The 24,686-nt window shown below is 41.5% G+C and overlaps 3 protein-coding genes across 3 annotated transcripts in view; all 3 read left to right on the plus strand.

The window, feature by feature from the left end:
* Positions 1-23,819, plus strand: part of LOC109398469 (allatostatin-A) — a 148,615-nt gene extending 124,796 nt beyond the window's left edge. The window contains exons 2-4 of the mRNA XM_019670847.4: positions 16,485-16,896; positions 16,962-17,089; positions 22,239-23,819. Of these exons, the coding sequence (XP_019526392.1) occupies positions 16,535-16,896; positions 16,962-17,089; positions 22,239-22,357 (609 nt within the window). The 5' untranslated portion in view covers positions 16,485-16,534 and the 3' untranslated portion in view covers positions 22,358-23,819. The remainder of the gene's footprint in view (positions 1-16,484; positions 16,897-16,961; positions 17,090-22,238) is intronic.
* On the plus strand, positions 5,268-6,538 carry LOC109398444 (lipase 1-like). Its single transcript, XM_062860281.1, has 2 exons — positions 5,268-5,354; positions 5,423-6,538. Exons 1-2 carry the CDS (start codon positions 5,268-5,270, stop codon positions 6,011-6,013), a joined length of 678 nt encoding a protein of 225 aa, XP_062716265.1. The 3' UTR covers positions 6,014-6,538.
* LOC134291896 (lipase 3-like) lies at positions 6,026-6,553 on the plus strand. The gene has a single exon (XM_062860287.1). It carries the CDS (start codon positions 6,026-6,028, stop codon positions 6,551-6,553), a length of 528 nt encoding a protein of 175 aa, XP_062716271.1.
* Positions 23,820-24,686: the final 867 nt, after the last annotated feature.

Here is a 24,686-nt window from a genome sequence, read left to right on the forward strand (position 1 = left end):
GTGCAATTTCAATTTTTTATGGTGCAATTTAATTTTTCTATGGAGCAATATTCAATTTTCTATGGGTACAATTTTAATTATTTATGGAGCACTTGCATTTTTCTATGGAGCATTTGTATTGTATTATGGAGCATTTCAGTATTATTTATTGGTGCAAAATTTCACTTTTAATGCGAAATTATTATGTTTTACCGGTACATTTTTATAAAGTATGGAACATTTTCAATTATTTATGGGTAACATTGCACATTTTCATGGAACATATGTTCATTCTTTATGGAGCGCTTTTTGATTTTCAATGGAGCGTTTCTATTTATTTATGGGTGCAATAAATAGGTTGCCACACCAAACTAGGCTTTACCAAGAAGTTGTTTTTCACCTTAGATACCAACAGTTCACGCCCCGGGAGCTAGGCGCCTAGGTCGCACCCATCAGAGCGACCTAGGCGCTCTGAGCTCTGAGCTTTCTAGTAGCGGTCCACTGCACGAATTTATGCTGGCCTGCTTACTCTTACCGAAAATCTGACGTTTTAGCGGTGCCGGTACCTTCCAAACGTCAAATTGTCTGTGGAAGGCTCGCTGTCACAGCGATGCCGACACCGGTCAAACGTCAAATTTCGTGTGAGAGTAAGGCACCCTCCACACCACTCAAACCGTTTGACGAACATTGCCACCGCCCCCTGGTTCGTCGAACCAGCTTATGTTTCTGCAACCGTATGATGAACTGCCAAATCGTGATGATGATAACCTGGGCTTGTTAGGGGAATATCTGTAAATAAAAAGAAAATCGCGTTAAGTACTGTTCCTTTGAATTCCACACTAAAAGAAAAATCATTATTGAATGTATAAGAAAATGTTATACATTTTTGCCATTTCGTTTTCCTCATGAAGCTTATCTGAGCGTGTAATATGAAGCATAACATACGATAAATATAATGTATAAGTTTAACTTATGAATGTAATTTGATATTCTTAATATTTTGAATTAGAATTGCCTAGTAGTATGTATGCATTAGATCTAATAAAATGTATTACTGCATATTTTGATTGCGGATTCCAAATATTTTACTTTTTCTATACTTTTTTGAAAAAATATGAAATTGTTGATAACGATAAACTTTATTTATTTATTTATTAAAATCAACATCACTACAGTATGTTATATAAACGAAATCATGAACGCTCAATAATTCCAGCCGGGATCTTAGTTTCGGCAGCAGGTGGCACCGCCCTTTCCAGCTGGAGCGTCGAGAAGCAGCGGAGCCAGAATCTCCGTTCCGGTACTAGGCAGCAAGTGGGAGACAGCAGGGAGGTGGCCGGATGTCGAAGAGTGACGCTGCCAGCCGGAGTTTCCGTTCCGATACCGAGCAAATGGGAGACAGCACCTTCAAGTAGCCGGAATGTCGAGGAGTGATGGTGCCAACCGGAACCTTCGTTCAGGTTGCGAGCAAGTGGGAGACCTCGTGGGAGACAGCATCTTCAGGTAGCCACGATGAGAAGGAGCGATGGTGCTAACCGGAATCTCCGTTCAGACAGTGATTAGTCATTGTCACCGTTAGCTGCAGTATCGAGAAGCAGCGAGGTAGTCGACGTTGTGGCCAATATATAATTCACTCTGTTGAAATGGAGATTGAAACAAACAATGATTAAGCTATACATTAAAATGATGTAATTATCACTTACCGTGTTCTACAAGCACTTTTATGTATTTTATTCCGCCGAAATACAACATTTTTCAACGGTTTTTGTTTAAAGAGCAATGGCGCCGTTCCTCAAGCCGCATCTTCACCATGGTGAAAGTTTCCAAAACAAAGCCGTGGAAAATTTATTAGTTGAAACTTATACTTTTCTAGCCATAACATAAAACTTATACAGTGCATAAGGAAATGTTATAGCTATTATTAAGTTCTGGTATGAACAAAATTAATTGAAATTATAGAAGCAATTAGGGCATTCCTAATGAAAATTATTAACCAATACTGATAAATAAAATAATTAAATTATTTTTCGTGCACTAAGAATTTGCATCCTTTGACAGATACGTATTTCGACCTCAACTGTAAGGTCGCCTTCAGTGTCTTGTCGAGTCGAGTACAAGACACTGAAGACGACCTTACAGTTGAGGTCGAAATACGTATCTGTCAAAGGATGCAAATTCTTAGTGGAATTCAAAGGAACAGTACTTAACGCGATTTTCTTTTTTATTTTTTTATTTTTTTATTTATCAAATCGTGTTGCACCAACATCATCTCCCATTTGAAATCGCACTATGTTTGTGCAACAACACTACACACGGTACGATCGGTTCGTACAGCGAATCATCTGTCAAATCCATATAAATTTCTGTTCCAAACGAGCAGGAGACCTGTCAATATTGGAACATGACGCCACTCTCCCTTCCAGTCACTCTAATCCATGGGAAACTCTGATTGTAGCCTTGATTCTGGGAAGGAGAATAAGCAATCTGACCAGTTCTGTTTGGAGTGCAGTGTAAGTCGTACGAACCTAAATACCACGAAAGATTTGAAGCAGCAACTTGGAGGAACAACCAAGGCCCTGCATGTTGATTGGCCAGGAGATTGCAACGATCGAAAATTCTGGATACTGGGTATTCTTGGTGGAGGTCCAAATTGTATCGCGGGGAGCTCGCAAGCCAAATGGTTTCACCTTGTCTTCGACTGAAGCGGAGTTTGTAGCGTTGGCAGAATCCTGCCAAGAGTTGCTGTGGTTGAGGAAGCACAATTTTCGGCGAACCTTCCAGACCTATCAAAATACATACTGGAAGACAACCAGAGTAGTATTCATCAACTGGATGGCGAAAAGATCGAGTGAAGATCAAAGCATATTGACATCGAAACACACGCGACAAAACCTCCGGATGGCGTAGCGCTACCATGTATAATGTTTCCATCACTATTCAAATACACACCAATAAACACACATTCACTCACGAAAGAACTATCCGGATAGCGTAGCACCGATCAATCCGCCAGTGGAATCGCAAAAAATGGCGAACGCGAAAGAAATGTGACAAGCGGCTTAAAGCATGTCTGCTCTCGGCAACGCCTACTCAACATTCTAATAAACTACCGATGTTGCCCTATTTCAAAATACATTTGTCCAATTCCTCAACCAGTTGGTCGGCGTTAAGTCAAAGTGCACTACGCGATTTTTAGGGCAGGTAAATATAAGCGTAGGAATTTGATGACTCTGAACTTTTCGACATTATTTTAATGCAGATGATTTATTGCATAAAAGACTAAGAGTTTTTCAGAAAAGGATAAGCTTGATTTGATATCCCAAGTGCTTGCAGGACATTTTCCCAAAATCCATGAAAACAGATGGTCCGGTCTGACTTAACGCCGACCAGTTAATGTTAGATTATTAAGAGTTTCCAAATAAACCTTTAATGAATAGCATAAAAACAGTATTTGGATTTTATATAAACTGAGGAACCTAAGATAGTAATGGTCTTCCACGAGAGTTTTGCTGCTAATAAGAAAAACTATCCAGCTTTTTACGCTGTGATGAGGGGTGATGCATTTTTGACGGATCTTGCCGACAGCCCTTGCAGCATCACAGCAGCCAAAAATTTCAGTTCACTGCTCCATAAATGTCAAAAATTTTCACCTGATGTTACCATTGTTACCATATTTTTTATTAATCATTAAGCTTTTCCTTCCCGCACATTCGTTACTGATGTGAACAGAATCCGTCGCACACATTCTTTTATTCGATTGCTCATCTACAAGAAGTATATTCTTTGATGAAATTGAGCGGTCTAGCCCCTGGCGAATTTCTTGCGCTGTATGGTTCAGAGAGACTTGACAGACGACCTTAACGAGCGGGCTGTGGTTGTTGGTTACCGGGAGCCTTTCGCCGTGTTGACTCGGCCAACGTTATTGTGGCGGGGATCCTCGTGGGTGTTCTTCGCTGGCCGTGGGCTTCCTGCCGTTGTCACCGGATAGCCCGACGGACGAAGCTGTGACGGGAATCTTCACGGTTGAAAAATAATAGGTAAAAGGTTCCCTATCTATTCTGTTTCTGGGTACTGCGTGCATAGCCTCACAATTTCTTGGGATTAGTGGGGACTGTGAGTAATCACCGGGTACGTCAAAACTCAGAAATGTTATTCGGTAACAGTATAAAAAATGTACAATTATTTAAAAAAAACAGCGACCAAGCAGTCTCGAACCAAAACCCTCGATATTGCCAGGCTCGCATGCTGACCACTCAACTATGGACCCAGTTATTGTGGGAGGAAACAAAATGCACACACTAAGCATTTATGATGTGACTATCACACTGCCAAAACCTGATTATATTTGTTGTGATGGTAACAATGGTAACATCAGGTGAAAATTTTTGGCATTTATGGAGCAGTGAACTGAAATTTTTGACTGCTGTGCAGTCCTGCAAAATATCAGTCTCAGTGCCTGTTTTTCAGCCGAAAATGAATGACTGCGGCGGTCGTTTTCAGTTCCTCGATGTGAGAACTGACAGAGTCCAAGAGCTCCATTCGTGAGCGACCCAACAAGATCAATTCCCAATCATCCACACACTACTCATGCTGAAAGGCCATTCGTCTCAAGCGGTGGCTGGTGAGAGTGAGTGCCCTATACGTTAGCACGGGTGAAAACACTCAACTACAGAAAATTGAATGGAAATTTAGCCCTGTCAGCTCTCGCTTTCAGCACGCTGCGTGCGAGTGTGAGTACCTATTTCATTTCGCTCCCGTGTTGCTGATCGAAAAGCAACTTTGACAGGAAAACCAAAACGGAGAAAATGAAAAAAGCAAAATATCGCTATCATAAAGGCCTGTCGAAAAATTGCAGCACTGCTGCTGTGATGCTGCAAGGGCTGTCGGCAAGATCCGTCAAAAATGCATCACCCCTCATCATAGCGTAAAAAGCTGGATACCTAACTTCTAAGTAGAACTGACAATTAATGGACCGAAACAATATCATCGGATGCGATAAATTTGCATCAAAACGATTATTTTTCTGAAACCATACATTCTCACTTTACTGCCGAATGCAACCATATCATACCGCAATTAGCTTGCATCGGCTCTTTCCACTCTTGTTTGCACATATCATGATGATCGGGTATCAAATTCCGGCTACAAAAACTAACGACATAACCGACAGCTAGTTTGCATTTGGATCAGATGCTGTGCTGCGATAAATGTCGATTAAAATTGGGATGGCCATTGAAATATAAATATCCATCCATTACAATTTCGGTGCAGTCGTTGATAGCAGCGATATGAGTGGTAGCACATTCGGCGTCTGTTTGCTTTCGTGTGCCGTTTATCTGATTTTTGTCGTAGGTCAGTCACATCAGTTGCTGATTGTATGTAACCTTTTGCGGTCGTTGATTTCGCTGTACGTTGTGCGAAGAACTGAATTTCTTGTTCGTAGGAAGACACTGTGACCCGTCATGGATATCCGGTTGAGAAGCACCAAGTTGTCACCAGTGATGGCTACATGCTGACGTTAGTTCGAATACCCAAACCAGGTCGTCGACCAGCCTTGATGGTGCATGGAATGGTGTACTCTTCCGCCGAATGGTGCATCTACGGCAAACAGTCTCTGGCGATGCGGGTATACGATGCTGGGTTCGACGTTTGGCTACCGAACTGTCGAGGGAACACCTTCTCCCTGAAGCATACGAAACTTGACGTTCGGAGTGAAAAGTATTGGGATTTTAGTTTCCATGAAGTGGGGCTGTATGACTTGTCGGCACTGTTCGACTACGTTCTGAGGCTTACCGGGTTCTCCAAGCTAAACTACGTCGGACATTCTCAAGGAACTACTTCATTTCTGGCGCTGAACTGTCTACAGCCACAGTATGGTGACAAGGTTCAGACCGCTCATCTCTTGGCTCCCGCAGCAATTATGTTGCATACCTATTCTCCACTATCATGGCTGCTCATTGCAAGGAAAAACGAAATAAAGGTGAGAGTTGCAGCATTCACTACGTTACGTTCTAACATCATTAACCCTCACTAGCTCCTCGCAAAGATGACCAACAATTGGCAGATGTTCCCCCACGATGACTACTCCCCCATTTTTGGAGCATCTTTATCAACATACGTACCACCGGAGTTGTTCCTGATGGTCATGTACTCGTTCGGTGGGATGCGTTCGGTTCAACTCAACAATACGGTGATCAGAAAAATCATGGAAACCGTCCCAGCCGGGGCATCGCTCAAGCAGCTCGAGCACTACGGACAAATCATAGCGAGCGGGAAGTTTCACCAGTATGACTACGGGAAGGCCGGCAATGTGGAACGGTACAATGCCACACGCCCTCCAGAATACCGACTGGAGAATGTTCGAGCTCCGGTGGCTTTGTACTACAGTGAAAACGATTGGTTCGTTGATCCGAAGGATGTGCAGCTGCTGAAGACCAAGCTTACGAATGTGATATTCGATTATCGGGTCACAGCTCCGGAATTCAATCATTTGGATTTTCTGTTTGATCAAGCTGCAGTTAAGATATATGAAGAAATCATTCGTATTATAATGACTAGTGAAAAGGAAACATAATGTATCCATTATAAATGTACAATAGCCAGTAATTGGCAAAGGCATAAACTATAATTTATGATAAACATTTTGGACTTGTACAAATTATTTTTTTTTTTTGCAGAAACACGTCTCACTCTTTCACGTTGGTGCGAATTCAAACTCTCTCTCTCTGCTGATCAAAGTTACATACTAGTTAATACAACAGTTCGATCCCGGTCGAAATTCTGGACTACCGTCTCGCCACGAACTTCGATCAGGGTCAAAAGCTTGAAACAGACGGTCAAAATTGTACTTTTTCTCCATCCAGTTTTCATTGTTCATAACTATGGAGTTTATATTAAAAGTTTTTAAAATACTCAGATGCCCCATTCCCCCATTAAGGTCACCTTCCAGGAGGTTCGTAGATCTTTTAATCCTTTGAGCACTCTTTTCAGCTTCAAATTGTACAAATTGATGTAGTAATGAAAGCATGTGTAATAAAGCATCCAATGCCAATGAATGGGTGCTTCTCAGTGCTCCAGTAATTGATCCAATCAATCATTTTCGGTTTCAATCCCCACTGCTTACCAAATTTTTTTTTTTGCTTATCCAAAGAGCATTTGTTGCTTTTGTTATTATTTGCTCCAAGTGTTAATTCCAATTCAGTTTCCTGTCAAAGATTACTCCGAGGTACTTGACTGTATTTGAAAGATCTATAGGTATGCCTTTTAGTTTTAGCTTATTTATAGAAAATTTTCTCCTCTTTGTAAATGGTACAATAGTAGTTTTTGAAGGATTTACATTTAATCCTTCCCTATAACACCACGATGAGATACAATTTAGATTTGCAGTTTGCATTCTGTTTGCGCAATGTTAAGCAAAGCAGAAAGAGCAATTTCTTTGCCATTGAAAGATTTGTAACAAGTAAGTTTTGTAACAAGCTTATGCAGTGCTGTTACTGATGATTTACTCTCTTGGTAAGCAAACTGGTGCTTGCTGAGAGGATTCTCAATAAGATATGATGATTTTATGTGCTCATCGATTATTTTTTCTATAGTTTTAAACTTGAAGTAACTTAAAGATAAGCTGGCTTGGAAAAGTTTAGTTAAAATAGGTGTTGAAATTGCCTTTCCCTTCTGCAGTAGTACAGGAAGAATTCCATCCCTACCAGGAAATTTGAAGGGTGCAAAAGAGTCAATCGCCTATTCAACTTTCTTCTCAGTAAACATTTGCTTGACCAAAGCGCAACCATCGATCCTGTCTCCATTTAATCCAGTCGTTTTGCTCAGTATTCATGATCATACGTCCTGGTTTCAATAACGCCAGTTTCTGATACAGTTGAACTTTGGTCATCAGTTGAGTTGATTACTGAACAGGGGAAATGTGTTCTCATCATCAACTCTAACGTTTCCTGTGTTGAATTTGTAAAAATCCCATGTTCTTTTTTCTGTGTTCCCAACCCGTTAGAATGATCTATTGCGAGGATTTTTTGCAGCCTAATTAGTTTCACCGGCAAACCATGTTCTGACCTATTCTGCCAAAGCTCATTTCAACCATCACGACAATCACGAAACGCGACGCGAGATAAGACACCACACTTATGGTTCTTACAATCGTCAAAATAATTAAAAAATTACCTTAATGCCGACCGGTTTCGGGCTCGATGCAGCCCGTCTATGGGACAATGTCCGACTCATTTCTTTTCACAGAATCGTACGCTGCATTAAAATCAATGAATAGATGATGAGTGTGCAAATTATATTCCCGAAATTTATCCAGGATCATCGGCAGGTTAAACATTTAATCCGTCGTTGATCGGCCCTCACGTAAACCAGCCTGGTAGCCGCCAACGAAGGACGTCTCAAGAGGTCTCAGTCTGTTGAACAGGACATGCATATATGGCAAATTTAGGCTGTGCTTAAGCAATCACACTCTTTTTTTTTGTGTGCTGTCGTTTTAACTGCGATGTTGCAGAGAGTTGCAGAGGGTTTCAGGTATGTTTTATGAGCATTCCTAGAGGTTTTAGAAGCTTTTCAGGGACCGAGCCTTCCAAATAATGGCTAGTTTCCACTTCGTACGTACTGTGCAAAAAGATAGGACAAGTAATGTTCAAGTAATGATTGTGCTTCAAAATTACTTGTGCAGTTCGCAGATGGCAAGTAGGGAGAACAGTGTAACACTCGTAACGCCTCCCGTGCGAATCAAATGGAGCTGTCACTTTTCCTTGCGGAAAAATAGTCCGCACTATTATTCCGTAAGGAAAAGTAACGTTGCTCCCCATACTGGATCATTTGTCAAAACTACTTGCGGAAAAGGTGGAATTTTACTTGAGCGCTTTACGTGGCAACAGGAAACTTAGCTCAAACGAATAAGTAAAAAAAAAGCATTACAGGGGCGTTTCAATGGGGGTTTCAGGTGCGTTTCAGGGTTTTTTTTGGAACCTTTTAACGGTATTCTAAGGGGTTTCGGGGGAAATAGATTACGATGATTTCAATGAGATTACGGAGGTTTCAGGCATTTCAAGTCAAGGTCGTATCAGGAGGGTTTCAGCAACACCCTAAAATTCAAGAAAATGGCAAGGGCATTTCAAATTGATCACGGGGATTTTAAAGGTATATCAAGGTTTCAAGGGTTTTGTGATGAGGTCTCCGAAAATCCTATGAAACTTCCTGAAATATCTCCGCAATTCGCACCATGCAACACACCTGAGACCATCCGAACCCTCGGAAAACGCCTGCATACGCCTCTGACACCGATCAAAAATCCTTTGGATCGAAATCCCCCTTAAATGCCTTCGGATCCCACACAGAAAAAAAAATTGATGTAAAATTCAGCGAGAAATCATGCACATAAGGGGAATGCTAGAATTAGTGCACATTTACATGAGATATCATGTAAAATTACATTATGGTCATGTAAATTTCCGACAAACATCGCGTAATCAACCATGGACTCCAACCGGTTATGCGATGTTTGGCGGAAATTTACATCACCATAATGTAATTTTACACGATATCTCATGTAAATGTGCACTAATTCTAGCATTCCCTTTATGTGCATAATTTCTCGCTGAATTTTACATCAATATTTTTTTTCTGTGCATATAACGCACCTGAGACCCTCCGAAACCCCGGAAAACTTCTGCGCAATGCCTCTGACACCCACCGAAAATCCTCTGAAAGTCCTTGATATTCCTCCAAAATTCCTCTAAAACTTCCTCGAATCACATGTAACGCAACTTCGACCCTCCGAAATCAACAAAAACGTCTCCGTAATGCCTCTGAAACCCGCTGAAAATACCCTGAAACTTTTTGAAATGCCTCCGAAATCTCTCTAAAACCCCCTTGTACCCCATGTGACGCACCTGAGACCTTCCTAAACCCCAAGAACTTATGAGCATGGTTGTGAAATGTCATGGAAATATCATGAAATAAATGTCATGACATTTTCCAGTTCTACCACTTCCAGTGAAAATTTCCATCCGCAAACACAAACCTTCAATAATGCTGGTTAGTTATGCTACAATAACGATATCTTCGATAAATATTTCTCACTAGAGGCAGTGAAATGGCAAAGAATCAAATGACATTTTTTCGACATTTTCCAACCCTGCTTATGAGTAACGCCTCTGAAACCCGCAGAACATCCTCTGAAACTTCCTGAAATACCCCCGAAAACCCCATCGGACCCCATTAACGCATCTGAGACCCTCCTAAATCCCACTAAAACGCCCCTGACACCTTCTGGAACGCACCTGAAACCTCTGAAGCGCCCCAATGACCCTTGAGATCTTCTGATACGCAATTAAGACCGCTTTAAACGCCCTTAAGACCTCCTGGTACTCCCTGAAATGCCCCATACCGTATGCGTGATAATGTTTGCACCATCGTAAAAATAAGGTACCCATATCACCTGTACACACAATGTCTTGGTTTTTATTGCATGTACGTAAGCTCTAACTCATATCACAGTAGGTTGCGGGTAAAAAAATCCGATTTCTTAAGTTTAAAATTTGCACCATGTAGGGGTAGCAGCGGTAGTCGGGACTTGTCCACGCGCAAATGTTAAAAAAGATATTTCAGGAGTGTTCAGGAGAACCGTAAAACAGTTTTAGACCGAAAAAAAGCAAGGGCAACTATTTCCGAAGGTGTCCACTGGTCGTCCAAGGTTAACATGGATTAAGAAAACTATCGCTGGCACCAAAAATAAGATTTGGGTGAATTATATGCGCTCAATGAGAAAAATGGCAAAGAAACGCGAAATCAGCGACTTAACGGCATTGCATATCGAAAAGGAAAATTGCGGTGGCCTTTATGATCCTTCGACCATAGAAAAAAAACTCACATTATTACCAATGGCATCCAGGAGCTACGAGTAGCGCCATATAAGAAAGTCTTGAATTTGCCCGAACGCAACCTCCGTTTTTTTTCGATTTCCGAAAAACTATCGATCCGTACCAAATTCCAGAATCAATAGTTATTATAACTTTTGTTTGTGTGCCAATGTCTACACCATTATGCAATGTCAAAATAAAAAAATAAATTCAAAAATTGTTAATCTTGACTTTGACACTACCACGGATACTTTTCGACATTTGCGCGTGGACAAATCACGAGCTAGATTGCCACTTAGTCATTATGCAAGTGTAAAACTAAGAAAATCAACACTTTTTATTCACAGCCTACTAGGATATGAGTAATAGCTTAAATGCCTGCAAATAAAACCAATACATTGTCTTCACAAGTCAAACTGGAATTTTATTTGACGATGGTGCAAACATTATCACGCATACGGTATAACTCTCTGAATCGCCCCTGAGACCAACTGAAAACCCTTGAAGCACCTCTGAGACCCCTTGAAACGCCCTGAGATCCCCTGGAACCCTTTTGAGCCTCCTGAGAGGACCCCGCAACCCCTTCAACGACCTGCAATCTCCCTTTGCTCTCTCCTATAAACGTCCCCTGGTCGCCGTTGCCATAGTTACCGTCATTATTATATTTCCAGATGCACAATAGGGCACTGCACTGTTTTGATTTTGTATGGGATTTTGACGTTTCTTGGCCTTGTTGTTTACAAAATTTCTATAGGAGTGAAAGAGAAGGAGAGAATTTCATGCAGTCCCCTATATTGGTTCTGAGTAGCTCTCCCTCTTTTTGAGCAGGGCACAAGGTGCATAAATTAAAAGTGCATAAAAGTAAGCTGCATAAGAAGAGTTTTTAGTATATATCAGTTGATTTATGTATGAAAGAAGTAGAAAGTAGATGGAAAGCAAAAAAGTAAGAGGAATTGGAATTATAACCTGGACCTTGTGCATACGTATTTGAAAGCCATTAGACCACCAAATCCATCGTCTTCCGAAAATCTCGATTAAAAGCTCAATAAATTATTTATAAACTTCAGTTGTTTCTTCTAAAAAAGTTACCAAACAAACTATAACCGTCTTTAAGAATTACTCTTCACTTAGCGAAAAAAAAACTAACGAAATTCATCAAAACACCTTATGAATTTTTGCCATAATTTATCAGTGTGGATGTCATAAGAATATCTTATGAAAATTCATCGTGCTTGTAATGGCTAAGTTCATAAGATAGACTTATGAAAGGCGTATTTTCAACGTAAGTCAACAGAATAGAGTCTGATTGGTCCAATAATCGATATTGAGAAGTAGGTATCTACTTTCTTACCCATTTTTATTAGTTCTTCGGAACAAGGCAAACATCACCGTGCCTTTCCAAATTATATTTTTACCCTATACTGAAACTATGCAGTTCGTGTAAGTCAAACCTATTACTGTTTTAAACTTGTAACAAAACTGCCTGAACTTCCAAAATATGGTGTGCGATTTGAACAACGATTCCTGTTGGTAGCAATGCAGAACCTGATACACCAACTCTCGTTCTTCTTTAGTTTCCAATACGCTGGTATGATTAGGGTTATCATAGATATGGGAATAAAGTGAAGGAAGACATTTAGACTAAATTCAGTTAACCGTAGTGTGGCCAGCAAAAAAAACACCCGTAGAAGGCCGGCAGGGTACCCGGGTACCCACGAAATGGAAATGATCATATCTCAGCGATTTTTCCACCGATTTTAAAAGTTTTTGCCTCATTCAACTCAGAAACTCATTATCTATCGAGATCGTATTTGGTTGGACCGGTTCGATCACCATAGGTGCCGGAAAATCCGGATTTCCGGATCCATGTTTTTATACAATACAATATACGGGATTTTCGGTAGGTTAGTAGCAATTTCGGTACCAAGCATCGTAAAATTGCTTTGGCATATTGTATCTGACCGGCATGGAATCATAAAACGTGTTGACTTTGAAACTGTGATTTCGGAACACGCTTCCCGTGGGGCCATGGTTGACCATAAACACTTTGAGGTATCCTAGCCTTAACAATGTGGGTTTCAATATGGTATAAGGACATGCTCCCAAAAATATGGATTTTCCGAAAACCACGGTGATTAGATCGGTCTAACCAAATATTTTCCCGATAGATGATGAGTTTCTGAGTTGAATGAGCTAAAAATTTCCAAAATCGATGAAAAATTGACGGAGATATGATCATTTCAATTTCGTGGGTACCCGGGTACCCTGCCGGCCTTCCACGTAATAAAAAAATGCAGGAGCCCCTCCCCCTCACTTTAAAATTCGGTCAACCCCATTAATAGATGTATATTCACGAGTTCTAAGATCTAACAGAGCTCCAACATCCTAGTCTCAATAACCATTAAAATATCGAGATTTGAAATTGAAAAAGGTACCCGGGTACCCTGCCGGCCACATAAGTGTTAAAACGGCAGCCATTTGTATAAAAAGGAGGACATTTTTTAAAAAAGCACAAACTTATAAAAAAAAATCGAAGTTTACAAATTGGATTTATAACGCATTTGTTTTAACTAACATTTTCTGCGTAGTATGCTTGAAATTAATTCTTCAAGAGCATCAATTTTTTCAACTTCACCTGAAAATAAAATCTACTATCATTCTAAACATGAAAATTAAAACTAGTTGTTTACTTGACTGAAATAGTGTAGCTCTTATAAAAATGTAATCTTTTAAATAAGCTTGAAGAATTTTCAATGTTGCAATCACTTTTGTTCTCTACTGTATAACAGTCGAGCTGAAGCAGTGAATGCTGTATAAACAGGAAGCAATCTGAAACAAATCAGAACCGAAAATACATCAGCAAACATTACTAGTCATCTCAGTCTTATGGACTCAATAACTTTAAATTACTCGGCTACGGTTACTGCTATTCTGCCAGTAGATTTTGTAGCTTGGGCTAATCGGATAAGAGTTCTCAATAATAGTGATCCTCAGACATGAGTCTAAGAAAGGCCCGAAACGTCGGATCAGAATTTAAAAAAAAATACGTTTTAGCTGGTCTTCCGACTGCGACAGCCGAAACCATACCATATTTGTTCTCACCAATAAATATGGCTGCTTTTATACTGTATGTTTGTAATACGATTTGTAGCTTGTTGTAGAAAAGTATAACAGCCAGAAAATGAAAGCTTTTGCAGCTTGTTTGATGGAAACATAACGTTTCACTATATTTTTCAGTTGGATTACATTAGAGCAACTTTAACGGCGGCTACTATTCGAGCAACCCGCGCAGCGCTACCATTTTGACTTAACCACCGTTTTCCACACCGGTAGCAATCAAATTAGACACCCTGATTCGTATCGGGAGGGTTGTCATATTCTCATTGCATTTTTAGCAGCGCAACTGTCGCGCTGTTATATTTGGTCACTCACCCATAGCGCTACTATTTTGCGAGCGCAGCTAGCAGCGACCGGTAAAGTTTGCTGCAATGATGGAGGGCTGCCAAACGGGGTATAGAAGCGCACCGTTAAAGGTGCTCTTAGGAAAGCTTTATTGTGGCACTGTTGCAAACCCCTTTTTATTGTGTATATGAAGCATATCGATATATTCACTCCTCATAAGTAGCAGTGAGGATAGCATCTGTACTTATTGACATGGAGATTCAGTGTTTGATTTCACATGATTACATACTTTCAATATTTTAACTTTAGAAACATAGATTAACAATAACATCCGAATAATATGTAGTAGTTGAAAAAAATATTTTTGGCATATTTTTTTAGAATTTCAATCAAGTTCCACATGGAGGACATTTTCATGATGGAAAAGGACATTCGATTTTTGATAAAAAAGGAGGATATGTCCTACTTTAGAATACCATATGGTGACCTTAGGTACGATACTAAGCGCAACATTTGCATGTTAAAGTATAACACATATAACACATATAACTTGTCACACATTGTTCCTGCTTGTAACGTAAACTTTCATAAACAAAATAAAACGCGTAACATCTTTCCATCGAGAAATGTCCGCAACACGTAACGCCCAAACAATCCGCAACCATACAGGTTGCATGTTTCAAAACGTAGGGTAATTGTTCCCATTGTTGTGGTAGTACCTAATGTTCCGGTAATGGGAATTGAGCACTTTTTTGACTGAAATGTTATCAAAAGGTATTTTTAATATATGTATGGTGCTTAAATTATGAAATTGCACCATTTGTTTGCATAAGATTTGCCCAAAAACCTATTAAAAAAAATATTTTCCTGAATGTGTTTGCTGCTGTGTTCCTATTGTTGCCGAAGGGTAGGGTTTTTAGTTGTTGTCTGAACTTCTTTCAGCAGATCTAAAGGCTCAGATTGGTGGATAAGCTAAAGCTATAAAAATGATTTATTAGTTTAATCATAACGTACTTCATGTACTTGAACTTACAAATTTTCAGGGCAACCGTTATTCACTCCCTATCATACAGTTCAGCAAGCATCAACTGGCATCGGCATTTACTACTGCCGGATCTTCTACGTGCTAGCTGTTATTATTTAAGGCACTTCATTAGAGATATGTTTAATAAATTCACAGGTATTAATATCACTTACTTGTTATAAAAGGTTCTACACAAACAATTTAATATTCTAAATTAGTTCGAGCGCCCTAATGGTATGCTCTCTATCAGCGTCCTTCAAGAACTATCTTTCTTCTCATTCTCCTCATCTTACTCTTATTCTTTGAATTAACGTTGAATTAAGTTTGTTCTCACTTGGCAATTTGGTCTTAACGGATTATTTATACGAAATGCTATCGCAACAGGAACAAATACCGCAACATTAAGAACACAATCTTCTTTCAGATAAAAACGAATAAAATGCTCATACTTAACAACATCAAAGTGGCAATATTTCGTTATTTTCCCGTAGATTAAGGATGGATTTTATTATTTTCAATACAATCCATGTAAAAAGTTTGCTTGGGGCGATACAATTGTGGTTTAAACATGCACATAACTCCTCCATGATCGGATCAATTACCCTAGGTATAGTTTTTGAAGAGTTGGGGTACACTTGGCAAGGCTTAGAGGGGCATAATCTGGAAACGAAGGCTCCATCGCACCATACATCTAAATACAAACACTGTACGGTTCCAAATCGATACGGGTCGCAGATTTGAACCCAGGAAACAGCAAACGCTTCAATTTAGCTACAACACCCGCACTTGAATTGAAAATTTGGCTCGAAAAAAACTTTTCCTAACTTTCACCATTTGTGGCTTTTATGGACTTTTGAAAGCGATGGTTGACATGGGATAACATCAAACAGGACAGGATCAAAACAAAAGCTGGTATAAAAACATTCCACGCATATATCGCCTCACCCGACCCGTCATTTCTACCCCCACAGGATATATCTCGAAGGCACGTGCGTATGTGAGCTATATAGTATTTAGGAGCCGGCGAAAAAGTTGACCATACAATGGGCCTTTTTATGGCAGTTTTTTTTTAACTCCACCCACCAATAATTTCGAAATCAATATGCAAACTTAAAGCACCGTTGGATGAGTGGAACATGTTGCACAGACTTTTATCACGTTTCCTCATTTAAATAAACTAATGTATTACCCCCATGAATATGTACTTTCAGGTCCCACCTGTTTCAGTCCCCGAAAGCCAAACTTCTCCACCGTTGTAAAAATGCGCCCAAGCACGTGTCCACTGGTCATCCTGAGCTACATCGCGTTCGTCCTCTGCCTGTCGTGCATGGCATATGGATCCTCCGCACTCGGGTCCGGCACGGGGACATCGGATCAATCGTCGCTGTTCGGCAGTGGCAACGCGGGAGGTGGTGGTGGTGGTGGTGCCGGTAGTAGTGCAGAATCAGACATTGGGGACGACCGGGGTCAACGGGAAATTTCGCAGGCCACATTCCAGCACATGTTGGCCGTACGTTCGCCCAAATACAACTTCGGGCTCGGTAAGCGGAGGTACATCATCGAGGACGTCCCCGGAGCGAAACGGCTGCCGCACTACAACTTCGGGCTGGGCAAGCGAGCCAGGTGAGGTTGAAGGATTGAACTGATAGATTAGAGAGATTTGTGATAAAAGAAGCTTTATTTTACAGAAACAATCTGCTGGAATACGATGACGATAGTGCGCCCAGTTGGAGCGATGACTACCCTTCACTGATCCCGAGAGACGGCCTGGACTATGACGGCGACAAGGACAGATCGGCTGAGAAGCGTGCGTCGGGTAGGTTTAGCATGCAGAACGCTTTAATCTTACGAGCTTTGCTACACGGCAGTTCTACGCCCAATTGTCCCCCCATGTTATATGAGAATTTCGCCGCTTACAACGGCTTTAGGATATTACCCCGAATTCCATCAGTGTTATGCCCGCGTAGCTGCCGGCTTTTTTTCTTCTAAACCATGGAGGGAAAATAGGAAAAATGTGCCCAATAGACGCCCGAACCGGAAGGTCAGGGTAGTATGAGGTTAAGGCCGTCTTCTACAACAAAAGTAAAAGCCAAGACTATTTACTCTCTCCTCGACCCACTAAACAGCATTCCTATGGTCGCCAAACCCTTCGAATCTCCGGAACCACCAAGAAGGCATTGCTTCAGAGAGGGGCTAATCCAAATCGCACTCTCATTGGTTAGCTACGTAGCCTACAGCAACGAATATCGATGACTCGCTTTGAGGAGCCCACCATGGTAACTTGCTGGCACTTAGCCAGTTTCACGAGTGTTCCTTACCACTCCTTTTATCCTCGAAATGCAGGTGTAGTAATAGAGACAGAGAAGAGAATGATTGAAGCGAAAAATATGCGCCTTCTGATTGGCCGACTCAGTGGAAAGCTAGAATGAACAACAAAAGCGAACATACAAAAAGAGCTGCGCATCGTGGACTCAATTCAGTTGATAGACGATAGTGGATACGAACGGACGCACCAAAAGGCAGCAGCAATGGCATTTGCAGTACACAGCCGTCCACCACAGAGAGGTTTTAAAGAGTGTCCTCTCTGCGGTCGGTGTTGTGACTGTAAGAATAGCCGCAGCGGTCACGACAGCAGGTAGGGTCAACCCCGCCCACGCCCAACTATTTTGCAGACATCCGTACCCCTGAACCTCCTCTTATACCTCATGTCAACTAGCTATCTGACCTCGCTAATTCGTGAAACGGCTTTCCCTTTCCACGGCTCAGACATTGAAGTCACCCGCTATGACCACCGACCTTCGCCCTGTCTGCATGATCGTCATAAATACAGTCCAGCATCTGCGTGAACTGCTCGATCGACCACCACCGGAGGCGCATAACAGCTACAGAAGAAGAGCCCGCTTGCTTTGGCGGTCACGAAGCCCTCATAGGTAGTACACATCAACTCCTGGACGGAGTAATTATCTGTCGTCCATATCGCCGCCATTTTTCCGTCCAATTGCCGTTGCCAACGGGTACTTGATATGGGTCCGCTATGATGGCGATATCCGTTCTTCACTTAGAAACCGCCTGACAAAACAGTTGCTGAGCCGCGTCACAATTGTTCAGGTTCAGCTGCGTTACCTGCACTGAGGTGCAGAAAGCCGCAGTTCTTGACGGCCGGGCACCCTGGACCACCCGTTGGATTCCTGTTGTTCACGGATTTCCCGGAACAAATCAAATACGTGTATGAAATCGTGCAACCTTGTGCCTTATTATGGCCTTCGGCGCCGCATTGCCTGCACAGCTTGCTGCTGTCAGGGCCATTGCAGTCCCATGTCCTGGTTCAAGACTTCTTCCGTAGCCAAACAGCTGCGGCAGCCACCTCCACCTCGCACTGTTGCCGAAGGGCCGTGACGAGGAGCTTTTCCGCGTCAGTGATCTCATCTAGGCTCTCCACCTCCAGAGCCGCCTCCGCTGTAAGAGCCCTTACTTCCACCTCATTGCCAAGGACTTGTTCTGCCAAACTTTTGTAAGCGGCGCCCTTTCGCTCATTGTCGCGCTTGAGCTCTAGGATTATTTCACCCGTACGAGTACGTCTAATACTGCACACGTCGGCTCTCAGATCCACGAGCTTGGATCGCACAATTTCTGGAGCAAATCCAGGGGGAATCTCTATTAGAGCTTTTGGAGAAATATTCTAATATATGCCTGGAGAATCATCTGTAAGAATTCAAGACCTCTGGAAGAATTCCTAAAAGTAATCCATGGCCATACTTAATGAATAGATATTTTCTAAGACACGTACGAGATCCTATATTTAAAACTTGAGAACCAAGTCTCGACAACTTCGCTGAAGATCCGAACTTTCAAGGACATCAGAATAATGAGTTCTAACATATCAAAAAGTTTGTAGCATTGAAACTGAGTATCAAACATTCGAGAGCTTCAAGAATTGAGAAGAACTTTACTGAACATATGAATTTTGTCGGTGATCTGGATCATGAGATTAAGCATCTAAAAAATACCTAATATCATTACGTGATGGTAGAATTGCGTTTCTCACTTTTTATAATTGGATAGTCATTAGCTTAGTTTACAAATTTGATGAAGACATAAACATTATTGGTGGTTCATATATTGAAGCACGTCAAATATTGTGATTTTTTCCAAGCACAATAATAGTGTCATAGAGCGGTTAATTTACGTACTAAATACTTCACAAAATCTATTAGTTACACATTGTATTTTAGAAATTATAACTGGGTTTGTTATAATGTTGATATAAAGATGATTTAATCACATTGAAATTTATTGTAACTAACTTTGTTATAATTATGATATAACACAAATTTGTGATCAGACCGATTCCAAAAAATATATCAGATATCAGACGTTGATATAATTATGTTATGTTTTTGTTATTGCTTTCTGATCGGGCAGAATCCCACTTGCAGGAGACACTGTCTTGCTTCAGCGCCCACAAACGATACGTGAAGAGCTTTACCTTCGCGATAACCAAAGGGTCGAATATCTGAACGATGCGATGTATGACATCACTTTTCAGCAGGACAGCGATGGATGGCAGCGAGCAACTCCTTTTCCATCGCTAGGGTCGTTGCTATTGATGCTTGTTGCCTAGCCCTGACATCAACCCCCTAACTTTCCGGAGAACCATGGTGCACAGTTGAGCTTAGAGTTGTGGCACTGGGACGTAGATCAGCCGCTCCTAACCTGGAGAATAGACGCTCAGCGTGAAAAAGAAACATGTCCCCCTTCCTAAGTGTAGAATTAGCTATAAGTTAAAATACACATTAATAAAAACAAAAAAAAAATCTCCCCCTTCCTAGTTAACCTCCAACCATATTTTCACCGAGGTTGGTTACAAGATCTTCCTTAACCCTTTGGGATTAAGGCCAAATATAGGCCAAAATCACACATCTAAATATCAGAAACCAAATTCTTGAACAGAAACATTTGTCAGGGAAACTGAACCTCGAACTGAACTGAACTGAACTGAAGACTGAAGACTCTGAAGAGACTGAAGAAACTGAAGACTGAAGAGACTGAAGACTGAAGAGACTAAAGACTGAAGAGACTGAAGACTGAAGAGACTGAAGACTTAAGAGACTGAAGACTGAAGAGATTGAAGACTGAAGAAACAGAAGACTGAAGAAACTGAAGACTGCAGAGACTGAAGACTGCAGAGACTGAAGACTGAAGAGACTAAAGACTAAAGAGACTGAAGACTGAAGAAACTGAAGACTGAAGAGATTGAAGACGACTTAAAAGACTGAAGACTGAAGACTAAAGAAAATAAAGACTGAAGAAATTGAAGACTGAAGAAACTGAAGATTGAAGAGATTGAAGACGACTTAAAAGACTGAAGACTGAAGAGACTGAAGACTAAAGAGAATGAAGACTGAAGAAATTAAAGACTGAAGAAACTGAAGACTGAAGAGATTGGAGACTGAAGACTGAATACTAAAGAGACTAAAGACTTGAAGACTGGAGAGATTGAATACTGAAGAGACTGAAGGCTGAAGAGACTGAAGACTGAAGACTGAAGAGACTGAAGCCTAAGAAACTGAAGACTGAAGAAACTGAAGACTGAAGAGACTGCAGACTGAAGAGACTGATGTCTGAAGAAACTTAAGACTGAAGAGACTTAAGACTGAAGAAACTGAAGACTGCAGAGGCTGAAGCCTGAAGAGACTGAAGACTGAAGAGTGAAGACTGAAGACTAAAGAGACTGAAGACTGAAGATTGAAGAAACTGAAGACTGAAGAGATTGAAGACTGAAAAAACTGCAGAAACTAAAGATTGAAGAGACTGAAGACCGAAGAGACTGAGAACTGAAGAGACAGAAGACTGAAGAGATTGAAGACTGACGAAACTGAAGACTGAAGAGACTGAAGCGACTGAAGTCTGAAGAGACTTAAGACTGAACAAACTTAAGACTGAAGAGAAAGAGATTTAAGACTGAAGGAACTGAAGACTGCAGAAGCTGATGCCTGAAGAGACTGAAGACTTAAGAGACTGAAGACTAAAGAAACTGAAGACTGAAGAAACTGAAGATTGAAGAAACTGAAAACTGAAGAGATTGAAGACTGAAGAAACTGTAGAGACTAATGATTGAAGAAACTGAAGACTGAAGAGACTGAAGACTGAAGAGACTGAAATCTGAAGAGACTTAAGACTGAAGAGACTGAAGACTGAAGAGACTTAAGACTGAAGAAACTGAAGACTGCAGAGGCTGAAGCCTGAAGAGACTGAAGACTAAAGAGACTGAAGACTGAAGAAACTGAAGACTGAAAGTTTGAAGACTGAAGAAACCGCAGAGACTAAAGATTGAAGAGACTGAAGACTGAAGAGACTGAAGACTAAAGACTGAAGAGACTATAGACTGAGGAGACGGAATACTGAACCTTCCTTAACCGGGTTTTAAGGTTTTTTTTTGATCCTATAGAAAAGCGTGACGTCTATCTCTTCGTATCTCTACACTTATGAAACGCACTTAATGCTATCCTTGATCCTGCCACAATGCTTCAATATACCGCTCGTCGAAGATTTGTCGATGAATGAGTCGTTGATTACTGCTTTGGCAGTTGTGCTCATTCTACGAATGGAGTGACGTGACTCAGCTCGACTATATCGAGGTGAGAAATCTCGACTTGAATGAGTTGGTATCAGGTATTAGAAGGCTGGCTCCAGAGGCACGTTATCCTCCATTTATGACATTTACAGTGCCCTGAAAAGGGCACTGTAAGACGAATAAGCGCTATGAGAATCTAAAACTCATTGGAGGTAGCTTGTGAAGTCATGCAACTTTCAATATGACATTGTTAGGCAATTACCGTAGTTAACGGCATCTACGAAAGCATACGAAAGTTTGTGCTAGAAGTTTGTAGCATAAATTACAGTATTCTTCAAAGAATTCACCACCTACCAATTTTCACAAATCATTTTCTCTTCTTTTCCAACAGCCTACCGGTACCACTTCGGCCTGGGCAAGAGGCGAGTCTACGACTTCGGGCTTGGCAAGCGTGCCTACGAAGACAAACGGCTTCCCAACCGGTACAACTTTGGCCTCGGCAGACGTTAATCCAACCGGCGCAGGATGATCAACCACCATCAACCAGCAGCACCCTCTGCCGCGCAGTCGTACCGGAATTCACTGGACCTGATGAATTTGGACCTTAGCCAGTTTTGAACGCTTCACATTGGACCCCGGGTTATGTCACAGCCGAACAATGACTGCATACATACTGAAACACACATCGACACAACCGAAGAAATGGGTCATCCCGTAGGATGACAAGCCCCCCAAAACACGTAAATCTAGCCCACCCATCAAGTATTGTTTCTCGTTTAATTTGGGTTTTCACTTCGACGTCATATGTAATTCGTACGAACATGTGTGAACTATACAACAAACACTATTTTAATCTATCGTACCATTTGCAACTAATCAATAACAAATCTTAAAATACCATCTACCGAAAAGGAGACGTGTGCTAATGTGCCAAAATCATGAAATAAATATTTAAAACAAAAACTAAACTCAATGTGTGTAAAATATTGTTAAGGGGAAATACACAGATCATGATTTACAAATATAAATGCAGTGAAGAGATTCGATTGCCAACTTTACCGATCCATGAGGAGAGCGTAAACCAGCAGTGAGAGACGCAGCAAGCCATTATTCATATTGTACATCAACGCCGCTTTGATCTAATTGTTATAGTAGAGAGCCCTACTGTAAATAAGAAATCATCGAAAATGTCACCGAAACCTAATCCAGATTGCCGAAATTGTTGAAAACTATGACAGAAGTTCGAAACATTGAGTATCTAAGGGACGATAGGTCTAATGGGGAACGATGAAAGGACAGAGGGTCGAATCCACTGTTTTTAACAAAAGGAAGTCGTTTCCAGTTTCGACGTGTTGTCCTTAAGTCCTTTGGTTACTCGACCCATCGCCCCTTTGTCGTTCTCCTTTGAAACCTTTTGCTTCCAATCCGTGGTAACAGGTTACCCTCGATAACTCAAATCCCAGCCGCGTAACACAAAATTTATTCAACACTTTTAACATTCCACTCAGCCACGCAAGGTGTGTGTATAAACAAGGGAGGAAGAAGTTGTCAGAGGAAGAAAAACAAACCGCAATCAAAGTAATGTATGGAATCGAATTAGACGTGAACAGCTGGGCATTGAAATGGTTAGTCTTCTAACTTCATATGTACCACGACTACTGTTCTTATTATATATTAACATAAAATCACATGTTTTACAAAACCATATTTTAAATAAACAAACACACAATGTTATATGCCCAAGTGCATAAATCACACCAGAGATTATCAAACTTAAAAACAAAACAAAAAAGAAAATCGCATTTTGAATAAATGTATACACAAGCAAAGCAAAACAAAACTATGCATCAATTATTGAGAGCTAATCAAAGAGCAGAACTCAATATATTGTAACATATTTGCAGCAAGCAACCGAAACCATTGGAGGGAATAAATCTGAAAGCCGGATGCCGGTCGTGGAAAGGCAGCTGAACGAATGCGGAGTTTTGATTTGGGAATGAAAGAACAATACTCAATGGATCATTGAAGCCGACTTTTCCGCTACTCACCGCATCAAAACAAAAGCGCCACCGTATATGGACGGTAACACAGTGACAGCAGTCGAGTTACGTCAAACACACAAGGCTACGGTGGCGCTATCTGTTCATTTCATAGCGGCCGTTTTAGTTATTTTAGTGATCCATTGTAGTTGACCTGCAGTGGAAATTTCTTCTACGTTTGCTCACTACCGCCATCTAGGGTTTACTAGGCCAAGCTCAGCTTGATTTGGGTTTATGCAGGAATGTCCCTCAGGGGGATTCCCAAGAATGTCAGCTCGGGTAGTGCGCTCCCAAGGAATGTCCCTCCGGTCGAGGATGTCCGTCCCAAGGAATGTCGCTCCGGGGATTCCTCCAAGGAATGTCCCTCCGGGGGATTCCTCCCAAGGAATGTCCCTCCGGGGATTCCTCCCAAGGAATGTCCCTCCGGGGGATTCCTCCCAGGGAATGTCCCTCCGGGGGATCCTCCAAGGAATGTCCCTCCGGGGATTCCTCCCAAGGAATGTCCCTCCGGGGGATTCCTCCCAAGGAATGTCCCGTCCGGGGGGGATTCCTCCCAAGGAATGTCCCTCCGGGGGATTCCTCCCAAGGAATGTCCCTCCGGGGGATTCCTCCCAAGGAATGTCCCTCCGGGGGATTCCTCCCAAGGAATGTCCCTCCGGGGGATTCCTCCCAAGGAATGTCCCTCCGGGGGATTCCTCCCAAGGAATGTCCCACCGGGGGATTCCTCCCAAGGAATGTCCCTCCGGGGGATTCCTCCCAAGGAATGTCCCTCCGGGGGATTCCTCCCAAGGAATGTCCCT

Source organism: Aedes albopictus, chromosome 1 (assembly GCF_035046485.1).
Source record: "Aedes albopictus strain Foshan chromosome 1, AalbF5, whole genome shotgun sequence".
In the NCBI taxonomy this organism is placed as follows: domain Eukaryota; kingdom Metazoa; phylum Arthropoda; class Insecta; order Diptera; family Culicidae; genus Aedes; species Aedes albopictus.

Excerpts from the sequence above, each read along its gene's own strand:
- LOC109398444 (XM_062860281.1), top strand. The coding sequence starts at position 5,268 with ATGAGTGGTAGCACATTCGGCGTCTGTTTGCTTTCGTGTGCCGTTTAT. Across the intron at positions 5,355-5,422 it reads AGTCACATCAGTTGCTGATT|GAAGACACTGTGACCCGTCA; the intron begins GTATGTAACCTT and ends TCTTGTTCGTAG.
- LOC134291896 (XM_062860287.1), top strand. The coding sequence starts at position 6,026 with ATGACCAACAATTGGCAGATGTTCCCCCACGATGACTACTCCCCCATT.